This window comes from Synchiropus splendidus, chromosome 12 (assembly GCF_027744825.2).
Source record: "Synchiropus splendidus isolate RoL2022-P1 chromosome 12, RoL_Sspl_1.0, whole genome shotgun sequence".
Lineage (NCBI taxonomy): Eukaryota > Metazoa > Chordata > Actinopteri > Syngnathiformes > Callionymidae > Synchiropus > Synchiropus splendidus.
Genome location: NC_071345.1, coordinates 18,782,807 through 18,804,733, shown reverse-complemented (window position 1 = coordinate 18,804,733; position 21,927 = coordinate 18,782,807). Strand labels below are relative to the sequence as shown.

Below are 21,927 nucleotides of genomic sequence, written 5' to 3'. Positions count from 1 at the left end.
GGGCACATTCAGGGAGGACAATTAGAATCTGAAATCAAAAAGGTTAAGATCCCCTGCTCTAGAGAGGGATCTTAACAATAAGGACATGGTTTGACTGCAAGTAACCCGTAGAGTGCCTCAAAAATCTGTTTTTACGCCTGTGGGCTGTGAAATGCCCCATTTTCTGTGCTAAAATAGACCGTAACAGAGCCATTGGTGTAGGTTTTCTGGCATCACACTTTCTACTTCGTTTATCCAGTGCTGTTCCGTATCAATATCTCTATCGTCAATACATAGACATCTGTTTCCGCTGAAATATAGTTTTCAGTTTTGCTCAGTATGATTATAGTGGGTGTGTGAGTCGGGAGGGAGGGCGATCATGTGATGGAGCAAGAGCTTGGCTGTAGCTTGTGATGTACCACACGCGGGCGCGCTCGCTCACAGTGAAGGCTTTATCACGCGCGCGCACGCTTGTGTCTCCTGATCCCGGAGCTGTTCTCACTACTCCTACACCATTGAACCGGAGCAGAAGGCTTCAATGTCTCCCTGGCCGGCCGAACTTCCATTCCTCGGGCCTCCTGCGCTGCTGAGAGAATGAAAGGATGGCTGAGCAGCGATGCGGGGAGCAAACAGATCTGACGGATGCTGCGGCGCTCAGGCTCGAGCATCACGGCACAATGAGCGTCGCGGAGGACGCAGCCGCGGAGGAGCTGACTCTGGAACATATACTCAGTCTTTATAACCAGCCCATCAACGAGGAGCAGGCGTGGGCTGTCTGCTACCAGTGCTGCCGGAGCCTGGCCCACCGACACCCGGGCAGGAGGAGCTCCTCCGCCGCGGTCCAGGCGTCGTCCGTGGAGGCTTCGAGCAGAGTGACGGGACCTGGGGATGTGTGGATACAGAAGGACGGCTCTGTCCGGGTACAGCCGCAGGAAGGTATGGTATTGAATTGCTAGGTGCTGCTAACGTGCTAACAATACACATCGCTTTTACATAATAATAATAGACCTGGTGCATTCTTCTGCGACACATATAGGCTTTTAAAGCCGAAATAATGACCAACTTTCGTGTTTCGTTTTTTGCAACATGCTCTAAAAATAGTTTCACACGGACATTATATTATTTACACGTGACATCTGGTAAAGAAAAGGGTCTTTCTCCGACCACCGAGCTACTTTCACTTGTGCCAGAAAACACCTCCCCATGTTCATCCAGACAGGTGTTGTGAGCATCCTGCCTTAGATGACATCAATATTTGTATGGTGTTTTGACCTGTAAATAATTTGCTCCCGGTGATAGTTTTAAGAGCCCAAATGAAAGGGCTACTTCAGCAGCTGAAGTCATCCACTACTATTACATTGATTTTCATTTGTGTACATGTCTTAACATCCTTGACAGAAGGATCCAGAACATCCAGAAATATCCTGTCGGTTGGAATTCTTCTGTCATGACCTAATGAAAAGTGTATCAGTTGAACTGTTTAATTAACCCAATATGAAGGTCAAAAAGCAGTGGTGAATTCCTGTTTCCTGTTCATGACATTGACTTGATGTCATCATAAAAGTAGTTTAATTCACAAATATTTTCTCTACTTCTCCAAATCGATTCACACAAGAATCAAACTCTAATTTGCTATGTCCAAAAATCAGAAAGAAAGAATGGTCGCCAATAATGGCACTTTCCTTAAAGGGTAGCAAGTTTAACAGATTTTTTTTTAGGAGAGACACTTTTATTTTTGTTACTTGTTCACCATGTGATACTGATTGCAACAAAGCTTGGATAAATGTTTAAAACAAAAAGACATTGTAATGTCTCTATTTGTCATTCTGTCTTGCAAAGCAGATCAGATTAGATCAATCACTGTGAAAAAGTAATTTCGAATTGAAAAATCGATTTGGAGAATCGGAATGTAAACTCCTACAATAGTAAGCTATTTGCACCCAAGCCCACTTAACTCAGTAGGTTGAATACTTATTGTGCATTCCTTGCAATGTATTACTTTGTGGGCTCCTCCATTGGAATTCTTCCCCTTCTGCTGTTAAAAATGCGAGAACCTCCCCTCCCTTCCACGGAATGACAGACAGTGCCAAGAGCTGAAGAATCAACCCACAAAGTCTATGGAACAACAATGACAACTTCAATTTCACGCCTTGATGAAGAAGGTCCTTCATCTTACTGTTTGGTTCAGCTGGTGAGGGCAGTGCGACCCGTGACTGCTAAAACTCATTGCAGCCGAGTCATCTGCAAATGACTCATCACTGGTCTTGTTAAAGTTTCTCTGAAATAAGTATTTATTTAATAAGTATTACTGATGCACTCTTCGCTCCAGACTGCAATCACTTTTGCAGGGAGAGCCAGTGCTTACTGACTAAATGCCTATCTATCTGTCTGCTGTTGTAATGGACCTCCTGAGGGAAGAGCTGTTAATTCTCCACACACACACACACACACACACACGTCTTAGGTTTCTGCTGAATCAGATGTACTATAATTAAATACTCAGAGGATTGGTTAAATCACACTAGAAGCAGGTTGATGCTGCTGCTTGGGTCCATAAGTGTAGAATGAATGGGCTATTTTTAGAAGATGGGAGCTACCACAGCTAAGGGGAGTCTTGACATTTATCGACATATTTATAAAGGATTAAAACGCTTTGATTTGCCTTATTCCAGTGTTTACTCCTACACTGTTCATTTCTCATTAATATAGAGTATGCCTGATGCTCCGGTAATAACACCTCTGCATTGCATCTCACATTTATTGCCTTCAAACCCACACACACGATGAAATGAATCATCTGCGCAGCAGTTACAGAACGGTGAAGATTCCAGTGCTGTGTTTTCAGCTCACATCTGTCATATAGAGGTGGAATACTTGTATGTCAAATTTCTGTTAAACGGAGAACTTACCTGAGCTAAAGAGTTGTGTGCGTGTGTGATGCTACGTTGTGGTGACAAATAATAATTCATAGCATGGTCCGTTGATCATTGATGTGGGACGTTTGCCCAGAAATTGATATATAAAATATATATAATATATTATACCTGTTTAGTCTGTTCTCCTCATGTCACATTGTATCCTCCTGGTTGTGCTGCCGACTGTGTTGTTTATTGTATGTTTATTTTATCCAATCATATTCCAGCTAGTTTGTGTCGTCAGGTGTGATGAAATCTAGCTGAGGCCTTCAGAATCAACAGAGAAGGCTCCCGTGCTCAGTTAGAGTACTGAGACAGTCAGCTGTGATAGGCAGAGGCCTGGTACGAGGCCTACGCTGATATTGACATGTACACATCTGGTGAATGGATAAGCATGCATGAGAGCCAGAAATTCAGTAGCGAGTGAGAGCGATCCATCAGAGCACCAACAGCATTAGCTATATGTTTTTTAACTTGTGATGACTGAGAAGAAAGACAGATTCTTTGTGTTTTCAAAAGACACTCGTGATGCAAGTATTTTTGTTTAAACCAGACTTATGTCAATAACTTGGCACGTTGAAACTGCAACAATGCATAGTTTATTGGACAAACTCGCGTTGTACTTTTTGTGGATAAACTCTTCAGATTGGATGCTCTAATGTTGTGTGTGCACTTCTATTAGAATAAAGCTATAAAAAGATGTTTTGATACTTGCTTGTCAATGTTCATTCTGAAACTGAGATCTTGTACGTTTAAAGTGAGTTTAGAGTCTGTAGTTGTTTAATGCACTCAGACATTTTCGTACTGTCTCTTCAGTCAGGCTGGACTGTCAATAGAACTTGAAAGGTCAGTTTGTTATTTTTGCAAGTAGAAGTAAAGCTGTTTGTTGAAGTAAAGTGTTGCTGAGCTTGTTAATCAGCATTGTTTGTATTAACGACACGTTGTATCTGTTTCTCTTCAGGTAAACGCAGCCCTTGCACAAGAACAGAGGTGAGTAATCATTGCCATGTCTTTCTGTATGTGTGACTGTGGACAATGATGTTGTGTGTGAGATCGTCACCCCCTTTATCTCATGGTAGAGCGATGAACGTAACTGAGGCACGTGAGGCCTGCAGTTCATCCCTGTTCCATGTTTTCATTTGTGGTAATGGCTCCTACTGTGGTCCAGTGGAGTCCCAAAGCTTTAGAAATGACATGATAACCTTTTCCATGCTGACTGATCTCACTTACTTTCTTTCTCATTTGGTCCTGAAATTATTTGCATCTTTGCATGATGTTTAACTTAGGAGGATCTTTTGGTCTACTTCAAATCTTTTTAAATACCTAGACTTAACTGCAAGGCTCTCATGTTATGATTGTGGATCAGTTTTTATTTTGAAAAAAATGCTTATGTCCAGCTCAGTTAACCTTGATGGCTCAGTGGTTTCCAGTGGTTTGGGGTGGATCACCGTGAAATGGAGCTGTGATACCTTCTGCATTTGACTATAACTGAGCACGTAAAACTGAACAGATAAATCCCTGCTAAGCTGCTTTCCACTTGAAATGAGTTCTCACAGTCACTGAGTGGCTGACGCCGCTTGCTAGATGTGCAACAGCAGTAATTCCTGCAGCCACGGCGATCTGCTGTCTGTGGTGTCAGCTGCGTGTGTGTAGTCCGCTCACGAGCATCATCTGTGCTCGGCTTCTGAAAGCTCGTACAAATGATGCGTCTCAGAATGTCAGATGATGTTGTTTTTCCTCATGGCCATTAAGGTGTATTGTTTGTATGCTTAACACTCCAGCTAAGTAGGTCTGAATGAATAATGGAGTTGATTGTTCGCAAATATTACAGCTTACATGTCTGGAATGTGTAATCTCTGGGTATAACTGTTCCTGACACCTGTGGCCAAGCAGACTCGACCTTTGGTGCCTCCCTGCTTTCCACTGAAAGAAGTGGATTAATTTAACTCCTGCTGGCAATAAAGTCTGTGGCCTTGTCAAGTTTGGAAGGAATGTAGCAGTATTTCCTGTTTAATGTAAACAAAGAAGGATTCAGAAGAAGCTATAATTGAACACTAACAGGTGCAGGATGGGAGCTGCAGAAACAAGCTGCCATTGTGGTTAAACAATAAATCCCTAGTGGATGTAACATCACCGCGTCTTATGTACGAGACTGAAAGCCAAAACAGCCGTGATCAGTCATATGATGATCTGAGGTTAGAGTAGTGTGGTCAGGCGTGAGATTTCAGATGAAGGAAGCTGCTCAGGATTAGTTTCGCCTGAGAGGAAATAACTTTAGTCTTCCTTCTGTACTAGTCATGATCTTTGGAGTACATTTATGTACACAAACAAAAGTCGTGTCTGTTGTTTTTTGGGTCAAACTGGGGTTGGTTGGTATCCCACATTATTTACCAGGACTGTGTATGTGTGATGTCTGGGAATCCTAGGAATGCCCTGAACTCAAAAACATTGAATGAGAGGAAATTGAATGCCCTACATTTCTGTTTATTAGTACCTGTACTAATTGTTGTGCCATCATTTTTGTTTCCATGAAAATGGAGTTTGTCTTTCGTAAATTTGCTGCACAATCAATCAAAATATGTAGATTCTCGTACCTTCATGGAACTGCAGTCATCGTGGGCACCATATTTGTTTTTAGCCAAGATCTCGCCATCATCAACATTTGCAAAACTTGCAATTTATTGGTCGACGTGGCATGGAAGAGTGCTATAATTGGAAGGATGTTGATGCTGTTTACATGAAGAAAATGCTCCTACCCCTTGATGACAGACATTGGGACGCTGTGTCTCAAAATCCTGGCTAAAAGGTGAGGTACATGGATAGTGTTGCAGTGTTCAAGCAACAAAGAAGATGGCAACGCACATGTTCTAGTAAGAGGATTGCGTGTCATGCTGCATTAGCATAACAATCTGAACATCTAAGAGACACTTAGATGCCACTTCAACCAAAGAGGTTGAAGTAGCCTGTTAAAAGTCATCTTTGGGGTCGACACTTCATGTATGGAATCCATATATGAGCATAGACGCCCTCACTGTCAAGTGCACTGGCGAGATCCCTGCTAATTGCCCATGGAACACATGAAACACAAACAGCTACAGTCATTAGACTAAAAAGCAGCGGTGGCACATTTTGCCATAAGGATCCTGACTACATTTTTAACTGCTGACTTCTCATCTGAAAAAGTATTTGTGACCACAATTGTACTCCGCTGCACCAGCAGACCCTCTTTTGTTCCACTTTCATCTGACTTTTTGTGCCCCTCCCCGGCCATTCCTTCCATCTCATCATTCTGCTCAGTCGTGTGGAAGCATGGGAACCATACTGGGCGATTCTTGGATCGAAGTGCTGCCTTAAACGCCAGCCTGCACAAAAGCTTGGACACAGATTTAAAGCATTCATGACTCACAGCTATTGTCACATCTGTCTCTGATTACACAATCACTATCTCAGTTTCACTGTCTTAGACGTAGATAGACTTTATTGTTGACAGTTTCACTGTCATTTGTCTATTTTAGAAATGAGATGTTCCAATAAAATATTGCAGTTTAAAAGTCATTCAGTTAAGCTTTGCTATGATCACACTCTGCCATCTTTCTGTATAAATTGCATAACATTTAAGTCCAACTCCTTCTCCACTTTGCTGGATTGTTATTATATCTGCTTAAGCTAGTTCCATGGTCTCTACCCAGTGACTGGAGACTTCTTTGGGAAGCATCCCTGGTATTTACATGGCTGAGACAAGTGTAAAGAGACGAAATCAGAGTTTGCAATGTTGAGGCAGTTCTCTATGATTTTGTGAGACAACAGAAAATGTTCTGAATCCTGACTGTTCTGGCCCCGTCTTTTGGACACTGCGAATCAGTCATCCAGCCACCTAAACTTTGTTGTGCGATTACTCGGTCGAGCTCAAATGTCCCAATCCATTTAATGGGGTAGAATGGAATGATGGAAGGCAGATTTAGCACGATCATTTGTCCAATTTACATGGTCTTATACACAACTATTGGGGTTATTACAACATTCATTTTAGTACTATGTCGTTGGGTGGTGAGATGCAGAGAATGTGATAGTGGCGGGATAAAGTATGCTGGAGGAAAAACAACTTAAGTCTGTTCTATTTGTCCTTTTTGTCTTGTTTATTTGCTAGAATAATGAATGAATAATACTAAGAATTTTGGTCTCCCTGTCCGTAGTCAGGGAGAGACCTAGGTCTTGTCCCAATGCTGTTTTGTCTTGCTGCTGTCTTACTTGGAGATACCTGAGAAAATCAGATCAAAAGATGCGAGATTACTGTCTTGATATAGGTCCTTAAAATGTATAATGCCCTTCCTGCACCTTTCTTTAAAGACAAGGCCCTGGGATGACTGTTTCAAAAGGTGGTTTGATGTTATGCGGCTTAGGGGAGAGAAGCTTTGTAATCCAAAGTATTTCCTTAAATGAGTCCATGTTTTTAATGTGTGTTTAACCACTGGGTTAATAATAGATTTAAGTGAGGTGCAAGTAAGCAAGGAGCAAATATGATCATTGAATGCAGTTCCATAGCAACCCAGGGATGTTTGGCTGGTTGAAGCAGGCAGACCAGAATGTTGGAGGGCACAGGTCAGCATCCCAGTATTAAAAACAGAAATTTTGGAGGGTCTGTCCACCTGTAGATTTGGTCCTTTGAAGGTAATTCTTATTCAAGTGGGGTATTGTCAAGTTTTGCGTATTTCATTTTCACAAACATTATTTGTAATTTGTTGATATTTATGTATGTTTCTTTTGAACCTTAGCTGGTTTTGTTGGATATGAGATGAATAAATGTAAGTGTGTGTCAGCTGCTGTGTGTCATATGTCAGTGTTTCGAATCAAGCAAGGATTTCACACAGAGTGGATGCATTCATTCATAGCCCCTGCAGGGAAATCATGTTGAGGGAGAGAAGCCTTTCACGTGGCCTCTTCAAAAAGAATTCCTTCATGGAATGTCCTCAGTGTTCATAGTTACTGAGTCACTCTGGTTTCATCTCCACTTCCACACCGTTGTTGATTATTATTATTATTATTATTATCATCATCATCAATAACAATAATAATAATAATACATATTTTATGGTTTCACACATCTCATCCTGTTTTCACATTGGGTGCATGTCCTTGTTCAGGTGGTGGGGTTGAATCAAGAGTCAAGCTCTGCAATCCATGACCTGATGTGATACAGTATTTTCAGGAAATATGGGACTTCTGATTTTTTTCATTTTCAGAGATCTAGATGCAAAACGTTTGTTGCTTCGTACACGTTCACTATTGTCATACACCCACATTTAAACAGTTTCCATCATGCTTTAGTCAGCTGCTGCTGCATCCCCTCTGGGAGGCTTGACTCCACCAAGAGAGAATTATTTAAAATCTTATTAGTGTGAGCGCTCGGGTTCTAGTCACATGTGCAGTTGTACCAACTAACTTCTTTCATTTGAATAATATTTGTTGTTCACCATGACTTATCACTACAGTTAATTTGATGTGCTTTTAGCTTTGAAGTGAATATCTGTCTGAATCAAAGATGTCCAGTGATCTGTTGCCGTCTCTAATGACGAGTCTTCCTCCTTGGAGAAAACATTTAGTTAGGTTATATGTCATTTGCTCTCTGGTCAAAGTTCACTTGGGTTTGTGTGCATCTCTGTGTTTAAGGTATATTGAGTGTGTGTGTGTGTGTGTGTGTCTGTAAAGGCTGAGTCATGAGGTCACAACATTTCAGCAGCTCAGCTGAGGTTTGACGTATAAAACCGGATGAAGTTGCATAACAATGAGATGAACACATGTCTGTTTTAAGCATCTGACTGAAAGAGCAATGCTGTTTTATTCACACTTATTAGAGGTTAGAGTTTGAATTAGCACTCTTGGGTTCACAGCTGTGGCATCAAAACGAAACGCCCTATGCTCTGCATCCCTGAATGGAACCAAATAACATGGCCACCATAGCATATGGATCCAAACGCAACATAACGCTGATTCATACAGCAATGTGTCCACCCTTGTTTCAACAGATGATCGAGTCCCTGGGCATCATGATCTACAAGGCTCTGGACTATGGCCTGAAGGAGAATGAGGAGCGGGAACTCAGTCCTCCTTTAGAGCAGCTCATTGACATGATGACCAACATAGCGGAGGTGGAGATGGAGGCGTGTCCTGATGAAGGCTACGAGGCAACTGAGGAGGAGGAGGAGGAGGGAGAGGATGAGACCAATGACTTGGGCTGTGTGCGGGGTTATGGGAGTATCCTTAAGGTATGCTGTATTGTGCCGTTATTAGCAACTAAGCTAGGAAGAGTGATCAGAATGTTATGACTTAAACTTTGTAACGTGGTAGTCACTATAGATACTCTATCCATCCATCTGATTTACCTATTGCCCTTAATGTTTGGCGAGGGTTTACAGATTTTTAAGAATATCTAGAACAGAAATCAGGCTGTCCTCTGCAGCTGAGCAACGCCGTCTGTCCTCGCATGGCCTCACGCTGATTGCATAATGCTATAGTCACATACCCGAAACACAACACACGCTTTCACAAGCCACCATTTTGGTCAGCTTAAGATGCTTTAGGTAATTGTGATCACTGAATGATAAGGCTTAGTCTCTTTGGAATGTCACTGAAGTACAAAACATAAAATTAGAGCCAGATTGACTCTAATATTTTTAGTCAAGTCCTGTACACATGATGCCATCATGATTGTCATTTTTGCATATTTTCATGTACATGTCAGTCTTTTCTAATAAATTACTATATTTATAATTTCTTATGTGTTTATTGCTCTGTGTCTCTCTGCAGTTGTGTACAAGTCATCTTCCCAGTCTCTCTGATGCCCCGAGTCACTACCAGGCAGTATGCCGAGCTTTATACACCGAATCCCGAGAGCTACGGACTTTTCTAGAGAAAATCAAGAGTGCCAAAGAGGTATGTAATTTGATTCCTTCCAGAATACGCTATAGAATACGGTATGTTTTTTTAATCATAGTAGTCCAGCTGGGACTGCAACATCTCCTTTTTGATTAATGAGTTGTCCCCAAAAACAATTAATAGGCTCAAATAACACACATGAGAAACACATAGTTGCAATTAATTGATGATAAAAAAGATACATTTTTTAAATCAAATCCCACCTCTACTTTGTAGATGACAAATGTTTCACATTTCACAACAACTGGCTAAACGCGTTCCTGAATCAGTGTTTTCAGTACTGATTAAACTCAAATTTGCATGTAAAACTGACATTTTCTTTCTCTCACTGCACGGTTGTAGACCATATTTTGAACTATGAGTGAATAAACAATAGGAGTTAAATTTGTAAACCTGTGATTGAACAAAAATGAAGACAAAATGCAGCATAAAAGTCACTCCAGAACATTCCACTTTTTGTATTTGTTAGAAGCGATAAAGGGTATTGAGCTTTACCACATGACAACCTATTAGCCGATGATTTTATTTTGCTGGTGCTTTCCCAAAGTTCCTCTCTCATTGAGGACTTAAAACCAATCTCTGTGACACACTGACTGGCCGAAACGTAGCAGTATAAAGCGTCACTGCTTCCGTGGCTGGACGCTGTGTGTAATAGATGGGGACAGAATGAGGACCAACTGAGATGTAGACTTCAGTTATTCTTCCACTGTGAGGAAGCCAAGGCAGCTGATCCAGAGAGGCGTCTGGGGTCATGACTGTGGATCCATGAATGAATGGACAGGAGCGGACAGCCTACCGTACATTAAACATGCTCCATTATATAACAGCATGTCTATGAAGCTGCTGCGCACATTTGTTTCTTACGCTCCAGTCATTAGTCTTCTCCGACTCGTGCACAAAACATGTGTTCATGCTGCTTCAACAGATCACGGGGTTCATATTAAATACACTACACGACTGCAATAAATTTATCATGAAGTAAATCACATTATTGGTAAACAAAAGCTTCTTGGGGTCATTTACCAGTTTTTTCTAATCTTAAATGCCTTAAATATAAAATGATACCTTATAGTATTGTTAAGTTCACAGTCACAAACATTGCAGCACTGGAAGTGGTGAGAGTTCAACTGTCTCTGTAATGCCAAAGGTGAGGACTAATATTACCGCTGTATTGGAATAGAGCAGTGAGAGACTGAACTGGAAGAAGTCTGGGCATTGTTGTGGTGCATTGATGACAGGCTTCGCTCTGCAAATCAGCTGACTGACATGTGGGGGAAGAAGATGTGACATGCTGGTTGTGCAAACGCATTTAGATGACAATATCTGCAGACACGCTGACCCTGTGATGACTTTGGCTTGAAGGTCTCGTCCAGGCTGCATTTATTGTGGAGGGATCACCAATGTTAGTATTTTTTTCTGAAATATTATATCACCAATTAGTCGATCTTTCTAACTTAAGATAATTGGACTGGTGGATCAGGCATCCCGTTCCATAATTGGGCAGTGAGACTGGTTCATCTCCTTTGTTAAAGAAGTTTATTTAACTTCTGACTGAAATGTTCCAAAATTTAAAAAAGTACTACTGTTTGTAATTTCAAGGTGTTTGTCTTCAAGCCAGTGTAAATGGATTCATTATTTATTTGACGCTTTAATAATTTTGGTGAATGAAAAAATTACATGTACCATTTTTCCATTTTGAGGAAAAGCCAACGATTAGTGAAGCCGGTGCTTTTAAAATGGTGGGCCGAACAGCAGCTCCTTGCTGCGGGCCATTGCTTGAGTGTCATTGGTTTAAGTTACCAAAGCCTTGACTGGTTCAAAAACGACCTCTGTGTTCCTTCATTTTGAAACTCAGCTGTTGGTTAGAGAGCATTTCCTGTGGACATGTGTTTGTGTTCCCCCTTCAGGGTTTCTTCCTGCCTGCACAAGTGTGGCTGCCCTTTTACTGCATAATGCGTCTGGATGAATGACGGGGATTTGCCGGGTTACATAACATTCGCTTGTGGAAAAATGCTTCTCTATGTTTTTTGCTTTACCAACAAATAATTATCCTAAAGCACTATAAAAAGTACTAATAACCAGTGTTTATTTTTTTGTTTCAATGCAATTTATAATTTAGAAGAGGTTCAATGAAATTTCTTTATTTTACAAGTGAAAATAACAGTATTGGTGCAGTTCACAAAAAGAAGAAATGGCCCAGCTCCAACAGACTTAAAATGAAGGACATAAGTCTTGTATATGTTGGTGGTGTTGTTAGACTGAAGCTAACTGCTACAGTAGAATCAGCTGTTTTCTTCCCATCCCTCGCACTGGTGTGTATGGTGAGGTTGCATGAAACAACCAGGGCGTCTGTCTTTGTCCCTTCGCCATCACCAGTTGTTATACACTATAGAAACTTATCGCTAAGATGTCTCCCGGTGATTCAACGAAAAGCAGTGCAAACAGCTGTTGTTCCTTGAACCATCTCTGGCTGATGAGAGATCAAAAACAATTAGCCGACAACTGTGGGTACTTGGACTAATAGTTTCCAATCTTGTGAAATTTGTTTTGCGTGATGCTACTAATAGACTAACCACCATAATTGCTAGCTGTCTGCTTGACTTTTCATGTTGTTTGCTAACAGAATTCCATCTTATGAATGTCACTAATGTTCTTATACTCTGTAATAGCTTCATGTCAGTGTGATGTGAAATCCTGAATTAGTTGTCAGACTTGTGGTCTAGCACTTTTTTAGTTTTGTACAGAACCATATTAACCAGAAGCACACCGCCTCTGTTAACTGTGTTGCTTGGATGCGTGTTGTGGTTACCAAGGTTAGCTAACAATTTCTGGCATGTTTTCATTGCAGGATTTATGTTGGCATTCACATACACCCCCCGAGACACAACGCTATTATATTAAAACATGCAACGTTATAAATTATCCTCAGACTTATCTCACTCATCCAGTTTTAATTTAAAAAAATAAATGAAATAAACTAAATTAACAGCAAATTGTCAAATTGAATTGTATTTGTTCATCTTCTTCACTCAACAATAATGATCCTACCAAAATAGTAGTTGGTTGTGTTTTTCTGTCCCATCTTCTTGTCAATTTTTATTCATTGATTTATTCCCTTTTTTCCATCCAGAACCTCCGTAAAATGGAGGAAGACTCGACAGAAGATCCTGGCAGGGATCTGAATGAACTGCAGAATGCTGACTGGGTATGAAGCTTAACCTCCCCATGTACAGTTCAAATCACGTGTGTTTCATACCTAGTGTCCTTCCTCTTTCAGGCTCGCTGTTGGGTGCAGGTGATGAGGAATCTGCGGGAAGGTGTCAAGCTCAAGAAAGTACAGGAGCGTCAGTACAATCCTCTGCCTATTGAATACCAGCTCACCCCCTACGAAATGCTCATGGATGACATCAGATCAAAACGCTACAAACTCCGTAAAGTTATGGTTAGTGGCCAAAAATGTGCATGCTGTTCGTTACTACTGTGTCTTGGTTCCCTGTGTAATTCAAGGTGGCCATGTGAATCAATATGACTGATGTTTTTCCAAAAGTTCCTGAATTAGGAGCTTACATTGTTTTCTTAAGAAATGTTTCCCTTTAGATAGAAGATATCTGAGTGAAGGTTTCATGTGTCTGAAAAACATCTACATGAGTGACACAAGGTTCAACAGAATTCTCTCCAAAAACTAAGCTGATTCAAGAGAGACTAAGTTTCTCAGCCATGGATGAGTCAGATCAGTGAGCCACTGGCTAAGATTTACAGCTTTTGAATTAATCCAAATGTATTTTCATGGCACATGAGAAAGAAGTTGAGTAGAGGTATCCCATCAGATAGCAGACTACACATCCCAGTTCCCTGCAGTATATATTTTCTCTTCATTTCCTGCTCAGAACTGCTGCCTCAGACCTGAGGATTGTAATCATCCTTACAGGGGTGCGGCAATCATTGGCAAACCCATCCACCAAGTTGTGTTGACAGCTGATGCTAACAGAGCCTTGTTATCTAGACAGTGGCCAGATTGAATACAGACATCCCATGAGTAGGACTGATGAAAGGGCAAGCTGCAAGTGTACAACATACTTTACACTCCTATTACAATTCGAAATAGTTGTGCGGAAAAATTATGAATTTTGAAATCAATCGAAGTGTAAAAAAGAAAAGGTATATTTTATAATTTATAATTTTATAATCTGTAATTTTCTAGGTGAATGGTGACATCCCACCCAGGTTAAAGAAGAGTGCACATGAGGTCATCCTAGAGTTCATCAGGTCCAGACCACCTCTCAACCCGGTGAGCATCTTACTTACTAGCAACAAATTGAACTCAGAAGCTTTCTTCGATCTCTTATTAAAATGGCCACATTAAGTCTGAAGTGGCATGTAGAAAACTGATTGATTGTTGTTGTATACATTTTCCTTAGGGAACACAGCAAATTACACACAAATTGTTTTATTAAAATGCTATTAACTACTCTAGTTAAGATTTGCATTAGATAAATGTAAACTGTAGTATAAAAAGCAATATGTAAAATGACTATCCCAGAAATATCCATTTGCATCTGTATTAGCTTGGCCAATTACAATTCTTGCTTTTACACTCCACATATAAACCGATGTTGGTCTTGACACAGGCATCTTAAAACAGCCGAGGAAATACATGCATGGAAATTTGATCAGCACTATACTGTATGCCGGCATCAATATGAAGAACACCTTTGCAAACTGTGTGCGTTTGATGTGGCACCGTGCTGGATCGGTGTCTGAATCTACTTCATTGTTCTGCGTCCTCTTATGTCTTTCTCCATCCCTAACCTTCGCTAGGTGTCTGCGCGTAAGCTGAAGCCCCAGGCTCAGCCGCCTCCCACGCTGCATGAGCGTATTCTGGAAGGAATCAAATCAGAGCGGAAACTTCGTCCTGTGACTCCGGATATGGTTCGCAGGGGGAGATTAGGTTAGACACTTGCATGTGTTCGACATTTGTCACGATGTTTCACACTCTCTGCAGCCACATCATTTTGATCAAGAATCTTCTAAGCTTCTTCTCTTTCCCTGCGAGTGACAGCACCTTGTTTTGGTTGCTCTTCTTGATGTTACCGTTCTCAATTTACACAGTTGTCTTGCTACCGTTTGAATAACTCACTCTTCGCAATGATTGGAAAAATGCTCAGTATTTGCAAGTTCATTGGCACTAACAAGACTGAAGGCATCACAGCTGCTGGATAATCTTTCACTGTTGGCTGCAGCTTATCTGGTTTCGAACAGAAGCTTGTTATTCTGAAGGAACAAACGCAGCATGCTATTATCTTTGCATCCTGTGCCATGCATCATATTGTAATAAATCTGCCTTCTGATTTCAATAACAGGCTTTACCATGACTGTTTCTCTTTGCAGTAATTCGGCCACTTAGCATGTCTTTGAGTTTTGATGCGTCAGGTAACGTTCTCCCCCTGCTTACCTGACTTTCCTTTTACCTCACTTTTCCTTTTGCTGCCTTGCTGTGTTCCGATCATCAGCTCATCTACACACACACATACACACATCATCGAATGTCATGCTTATGTGATTGGTGATGGCTAGATATGGCTCAATATGTTGACGTGAGACGCTGGACTGTTGAATTCTGAAATGTGTTTGACTAAATAATTTCTCTCTCAATTCATTCTTGTGGACTCACAATGAAATGAAAAAGCTTTGCACTGCTATATCTTCAAATGATTGTTGAGGTTGTAAGGGTTAGCATACACAGCATAAAAATAGTCTGTAGTCCATTCTCATCTTGGCATACAAACATTCACCAGTTAGTCGCATGACCCGCAATCAGCACCCTGTCCATGTCAAAGACCGACCTAAAGTCTCTTCGTCTTAACATCTCAGGTGTAGCTCAGGGAGACTTACTGAACTTTTACATGCATCGAGAAAGATTTTGTGTTAAATTATTGGCCACATACATGAATTATGACAGCAATGTGATGGGTCAATGCAAAAGTAGCTTGCAGGCCAACAAAGTATTGAAGGAACTGCATAAACATCAGTTACACTTAGATGAGTTCTGGATCATTATTGCTTAATAATACCTTAACGACAGCTTCTTAGAATTGTTGGCAGTAAATGATCAAGTTTGCTGGTTGTTGATATGCATTCCTTAATCTTAAAGTTTACCCTATTATTGTTATTATGATTAGTGTTATTATTATTAGTAGTAATATTCATAATAATAATAAGACGCCTTAAGAAGAAATGTGTCATGACAAGCTGCATGAGGAGACATTAAAAGGTTGAATTTACTGTAAAATGGCGGACACGTTTTTGTCCTATTGTTAAGTGCAGCATGTCACTTTCCAGGCAACATTGAGATCGTGTTGCATATATTGAAATACACGATCGTTGAGATGGACAAAGGGGAAGAAACAAGACACTAGATCATTGAACTCTTCTGCTACCCCAGTTAAATAGAAACTGTGTTTTGTCAATAGGAAAAAAATTAAGTAACTTGTGAAAGTAGATAAACATGCAGAGTTAATAATTTATTGCCTTTAAATGTCAAAAGGAAAGGTTCAATCAGAGGTTTACATATACAAATGATGGATGTAATATGGTTGCTTTTTACCCACAGGGGTCTATAAACAGAAACATTGGAAAAATATTTCTGTATATTTGCTAGAACATTATTCCGAAACAATTCTCGACACAACGAACATAGTTACTGTATGTCACATGTCATTAGGTAGTAAAACTGTGAACCAGCTTTGTCTCACCACCTGATCACTCTTTTATGGATACATTTATTAATTTATTGTGAGGCAGATGTCTGAGTTTACTTTGTCTTTCTTAATGCCTCATTTGGCTAACAGATACAGCCTTCTTCTAGAATTATGCCTCTTGTCTCTTGTTGTTTAATAGCATATTTTACTAATATAAAACATAGCCTAACCCTATATATTGTGTGCACAACTCTATTTGATAAAATAATAAGTTATGGAAAAATACTTAATACTGGTAAAATGTAAGTTTACAATAGCTGACGGTGGTGTTAAGCCATTAAAAGGCATTATTCTTCTCAAGTACTGAGGAATGAATGGTGCATGAACGGTCAGCAACAGTTCCAAACAACCTATCTAATGGAGAAGCATCCCCTTCTAGGTTTTGGCTACACTCGCAGTATGCCTCAGGACTTGTTCCGTACAGGATTAGGTAAAGTATGAGCAGCGATGTGGTTTGGAGGGTTTTGCTTCTCCTTAACCTCTCTGTCTGCCGACCTGGCTGTACACTAATGTTCCCACTGTTGAAGCTTCCAAGTTCAGTGTTAAAGGAAACTCTCAGGTCCCTTCCCAGGTTCCCCTTCCCAACCCCGCCCTTTAAAACTCTATTGACATAAGGTTCCTCTGCCTCTACTCCTTGCTATGTCCAGAACTGGTAGCAAGGCAGGCGAAAATGGAATATGCAAAAAGCAAACAACTGGTTCGAGAGTCTCAGTTCTCCATAACAGAATCATCCGTGCTATGTGTGTACACCGCTTGCTCATGCCCCCCTTAGCCAACTTTACCGTCCTCATCCCCTTCATTGTTGGATGAACTCAATACACACCCTTCTGCCTTCATTGCATCTGAGTTATTCAAAAAAGATCCCAAACCAGAAAATGCAGTGAACAACAGAAGGAAGTGTTTTGATCTCCTCCCTTCATGTCCTTCACTGTTTCTACTTGTGGCTTTGAACAGATGACTTCAGTCCGTATATGGGCAGGAGGGCTTCTAGCACCTTGTCCTTGCTTAATGGGTCAGAATCTCCCAGAGCTGAACCATCGGGATCCCAGTCGGCACCGCAGAGGAAGAAGCTTCTCAAGGCTCCCACCCTGGCAGAGCTGGAGAGTTCCGACTCAGATGTCAGTCCAACTGCCACCTCCAGACTCATACTCCACTTGTTGATATAATCTCAGTGTTCTTTTTTTTGCTTGATTTTTTAGGATGATTTTTTTGTGCATACATCAGCCAGCACCTCCAGTGTGTCCACCACTTTATTAGACGACACTTCGCCGGAGTCTGTACAGGACAAGAAGAGTGAGTCTTTACTGCCAAGGATTATGAATAACCAGTGCAATATATCATTGTTTCATCAGTAACATTGAGGTTAAATGGTTCCCCTGTTGGGCAGATCTGTAGTTAAAGGTCATACCTGAAGTACCACTTACTGCTACTTAAACTGCATTACATTTTATCCTCCATTATGTCATTATCATACTTTTTGGGTAGCCACTTTGCATGTTAGCTTAACACTGGTTATTGTGTCCTAGTCATGAAATCAAGTCAGCATTTTCAGCTCGCTTTATGAATGTGGAGGTAACGACAATAAAGAAACAAAAAATATTTTCCACCAGCCCCGCCGATGTTCTTGCCCATCTCCTCCACGCCGCAGCCCGAGAGGCGCCAGACCCCACCGAGGAGACACTCCATTGAGAGGGAAACTCCAACAAGCATCAAACTGTTTCAGCCTGTGTCCAAAAAGAGCTCCAAGTCTCTGGTGAGTCCTCGTGACATGGGTGAGGCTTGTTATGTAGTTCTAAGTGGTTTGTGTGAATGTAGGAGGAGTTCTGTTTCCCGGTGGAGTGTTTGTCTCTGACCGTGGAGGAGGTGATGCACATCCGACAGGTCCTGGTCAAAGCGGAGCTGGAGAAGTTCCAGCAGTACAAAGAAGTCTACACCGCCATGAAGAAGGGGAAGGTGAGCTGTTGGAAAATACAATGTTTGCATATCAGTATTAAGTTGTTTCCATGCTCTTGTTGCAGCTTTGCTTCTGCTGTCGAACCAAGAAGTTTTCCCTCTTCACCTGGTCCTACATCTGCCAGTTCTGCAAAAAGTACTGCAGTTACTACTGTTATGATTATTCTCACTTGAATCACTATTCTTGTTTGAAATAATTTTAACTCTTTCAGGCCTGTATGCTCGCAGTGCTGCAAAAAGGTAGGTAGTCTCCGTGTAGACTAGCTCTATGTCGATGTGTGTTTCATTTCTTTCTTGTGCCAAACAGATGCGGCTGCCGTCAAAGCCATACTCCAGTTTGCCCATTTACTCCATCGGCTCGACCAACACTCTGCCAAGAGACAGGATAAGTGCCATGACCTCTGTGGGACAAGGACTGTCTGTAGCTGAGGGTCCCGGGCCTTCAGGGCTACGAGCAGGAGCCACACCCACCATGCGTGGAGGAACACAAGGAGGGTTCAGACGAGGCGGGAAATCCCTTGCAGCAGGAGCATCAACTAAATCTGAGAAATCGTCCAGCAGCCCTCGACGGCCCAGTATCCACAAGACCATGTCCAAGTAAGTTTTTTTAAGTTAAGTTTTTTTTCATTGCAATTGGGGACGATAAACCAACACATAAAAAGTGTTGTTGTTCTGTGCTGACCTCATGAGGGCCGCATTAATGCAGTGAAAGGGACTAAAACTGTATCGTCAATCTTCTCTAGAAACATATGGAAACATTTAAAACAATCCCATGATGCTGGCACTGTTTAAGTCAAGCAGCAGTCACCCCTTCTTCACTGTAGCACTCCTCTTCACCTGTCTGTTTTGGCAGAACCACTGCGATAAAACTTCAGACTTTCAGAGCTGGCTCAAAGGTTGGAAATAGGTCACAACTTTATTCATGTTTATTAATTATTTAATATAAATGAAAATTAAATTTTTTTTACTAACTCAGTGAATATTTTAGGACTAATTTGTTTGTTTGTTTGTTTGACAACAGCATAACTACAAAAGAGGCATATTTCAATTGAGCTTCTAGGGCTGTTTGGAAATCTGTTGGGGAGCTCAGTGTCCGCCTCTTCTGTGACTTCTTTGTCGTAGCGCTAGTTCTACTCATCTACTGCCCTTTTGAACTCATTGCAGTCTAAATATTTACACAAGTATTCTAATTGGACACTCTAAAATTGTCCCAGTTGTGCATGTGTGTGTGAATGGTGTTTCCCTGCGATGGACTAGCGACCTGTCGAGGGTGTATTGCGGCCTCTCACCCAGTGTCTGCTGGGATAGACTCCTGCACTCCCCTGGGGAAGACATGAACGTCAAGCACTGGATTGGTTGACAGAGTCCTGTTTTTTAATAATACACTCAAGTGAAATCCAGGTGCAGAAATGATAGGTGCAGGTTCTGCAAGGACCGATTTAATGTGACTGATGTTGGTTACCCTTGTGTCTCAGGTTTTCAAAACACGGCTCTCTTAAGTCGCACGATGAGCTGGAGCTTCCCTCGGAGCTGACCGAAGACTGGGCCAGCATGGAGGTTTGTGTGGACTGCAAGACCTTCATCTCTGACATCATCGCCTCCAGCAAGCGGAGCCTGTCACTGGCCACCAAGCGAGCGCGCTTAAAACGCAAGACCCAGTCCTTTTACTTGTCCTCTCCAAAAGGACGGGAGGATTACCGGCCCTCTGAAAGAACAATCAATGAGATCTGAGCCGGAGTCGACCGGCTCGATGTGATCAACCCGTGACACGTGTTCTTCAGTTCCAACTGTCTGAGAGATGCAGACCTCTGTGGTGTTTCTCTTGCTGTACAGCAGCACACTGTAGAGCTTGTTTTTACCTCATCATGGATTTCTTTTTTAAAGTGAACCCATCAGGTGGACGATGGACAAGCCTTTCCTCTTCAGACTGCACAACTGCATCGTCCACCTCAGCTGAAATCTCAATAAGCACAAGAAGGAATTGAGGTGTGTTTGACTATCTCAGGATCTTGCAGCAGACACACGGGTGTTTTCAGAAGGCTGGAGCCACAAGAAGTCTTGCATCGCATCACCTTTTCTACATTTTTGTCATCCGTGTCTGTGCAGTGGACGAGAAGTCCATAGATGTTGCGTTTGAGATTTTCCCCTACATTCGTCTTCATTATCTGAAGTGTCACATTCAGATCTATAAGTCTGTCAATGATTAAGAAGCATCAATTTCTGCAGTGAACCTGTCTGCCTTTCAGAGCCCTGGATACATGTCAGATATCAGTTTGAAGCGCCCTGTTTTATCACATACCATCATCTCGACTTTTTTAAACACATTGCCAAACGTGAATGCTCAGATTTCAAGCAAGTTCAGTGCCAAAACAGACCTTTTAATGACCATAAGATGACTAGTTTCCTGCTACAAAAGCGGCCATAGATGCTTTGTTATATTATGATTAGCGTTCCTCTATCATGTGGGAGACTTCTTAGCATTCTGTGGTTGGAGTTGTGATTTCGCCCCTCCGGGTCTGATGCTTGAGCATTGATAACTATAATAGGGTGCTGTTCTTGACTGCTTAAACACTGTGTAAAACGTTAACAAAGAAAGACTAGTTGACACCCAACGTCACCATCTTGAATGACTCCATCAAAATGTGGCGGCATGTGACGTCACCAATGTTCTGTGCCTGATTTACCAAAGCAGTAACGAGCACAACACAAGCGTTGTGAATCAATCGAAACTCTCTTCAAATGTTTGGCGTACACAGTCAACTCTGAGTGAAAACCGTCGCACAACATGTAACAACACAACACATCAACATAGTCTTATTTTAATCATGTGCTCATTGCTGTTGAGAAAGGTCGCCTCTATCCGGTTTGTTTACTTCATCAAAGGTTTTTCACTGATACAGATGTAAAACAAATCAAAGACCAGCAGGTGTCACTACAAACCAACAACTTGTGACCCCGATGCGTCTCGCCGGCAGGATAAAAACGTCTGACCTCTTTTCTTTCTTTCAAACTTGTTTCTGCCTTAAAACCGCCTTGTATGATCGAACCCATCTGTTGCTGTACATACTTTGTTTCTGGTGGTTTGTGTGTAGCTCTGGTGTGCTGCCCTGATGGTGGGTGTGCGCTCGCGCACACGGTGCATATGGTGATAGTGGTCGTGGTGAAGGGGACGAGGATAGACAGTGAAACAGCATCGTGCATGTACACCGGTGTAGCTTGTACCTTCTGTCTGTATTATCTGTAGCCCCATGCTGGCAGAGAAACAAATCACCACAATAAAGTGATGCAATATTGAGTCACTGTTTATTCATCTGTCCATCCGTATACCAACATGCGAGATGTCCATCAGGGTCCAAATGTATTGTGAATATTCAGGGGACGTGAGACAC

At 41.6% G+C, this 21,927-nt stretch overlaps 1 protein-coding gene across 4 annotated transcripts; it reads left to right on the top strand.

The window, feature by feature from the left end:
• The first annotated feature begins 426 nt into the window (after window positions 1-426).
• spire1b (spire-type actin nucleation factor 1b) lies at window positions 427-21,819 on the top strand. 4 transcript variants are annotated; one of them, XM_053881663.1, is made up of 18 exons: window positions 427-915; window positions 3,856-3,884; window positions 8,918-9,157; window positions 9,699-9,824; window positions 12,958-13,032; window positions 13,105-13,269; window positions 14,029-14,115; window positions 14,646-14,775; window positions 15,216-15,257; window positions 16,965-17,015; window positions 17,540-17,703; window positions 17,785-17,878; window positions 18,196-18,338; window positions 18,401-18,538; window positions 18,604-18,674; window positions 18,751-18,778; window positions 18,846-19,135; window positions 20,014-21,819. In XM_053881663.1, exons 1-18 carry the CDS (start codon window positions 582-584, stop codon window positions 20,267-20,269), a joined length of 2,463 nt encoding a protein of 820 aa, XP_053737638.1. In that variant the 5' UTR covers window positions 427-581; the 3' UTR covers window positions 20,270-21,819. The 4 variants fall into 4 exon arrangements, with proteins under 4 accessions (XP_053737638.1, XP_053737637.1, XP_053737634.1 ...); XM_053881662.1 differs by lacking the exon at window positions 15,216-15,257; XM_053881659.1 differs by lacking the exon at window positions 16,965-17,015 and having other exon boundaries at window positions 428-915.
• Window positions 21,820-21,927: the final 108 nt, after the last annotated feature.

What these genes read in the sequence shown, in the direction of transcription:
- spire1b (XM_053881663.1), top strand. Translation starts at nt 582, where the DNA reads ATGGCTGAGCAGCGATGCGGGGAGCAAACAGATCTGACGGATGCTGCG. An exon ending in TTTGAGTTTTGATGCGTCAG is followed by an intron (nt 15,258 to 16,964) that starts GTAACGTTCTCC and finishes ATCCCCTTCTAG; the next exon opens with GTTTTGGCTACACTCGCAGT. An exon ending in CCGCCATGAAGAAGGGGAAG is followed by an intron (nt 18,539 to 18,603) that starts GTGAGCTGTTGG and finishes CTCTTGTTGCAG; the next exon opens with CTTTGCTTCTGCTGTCGAAC.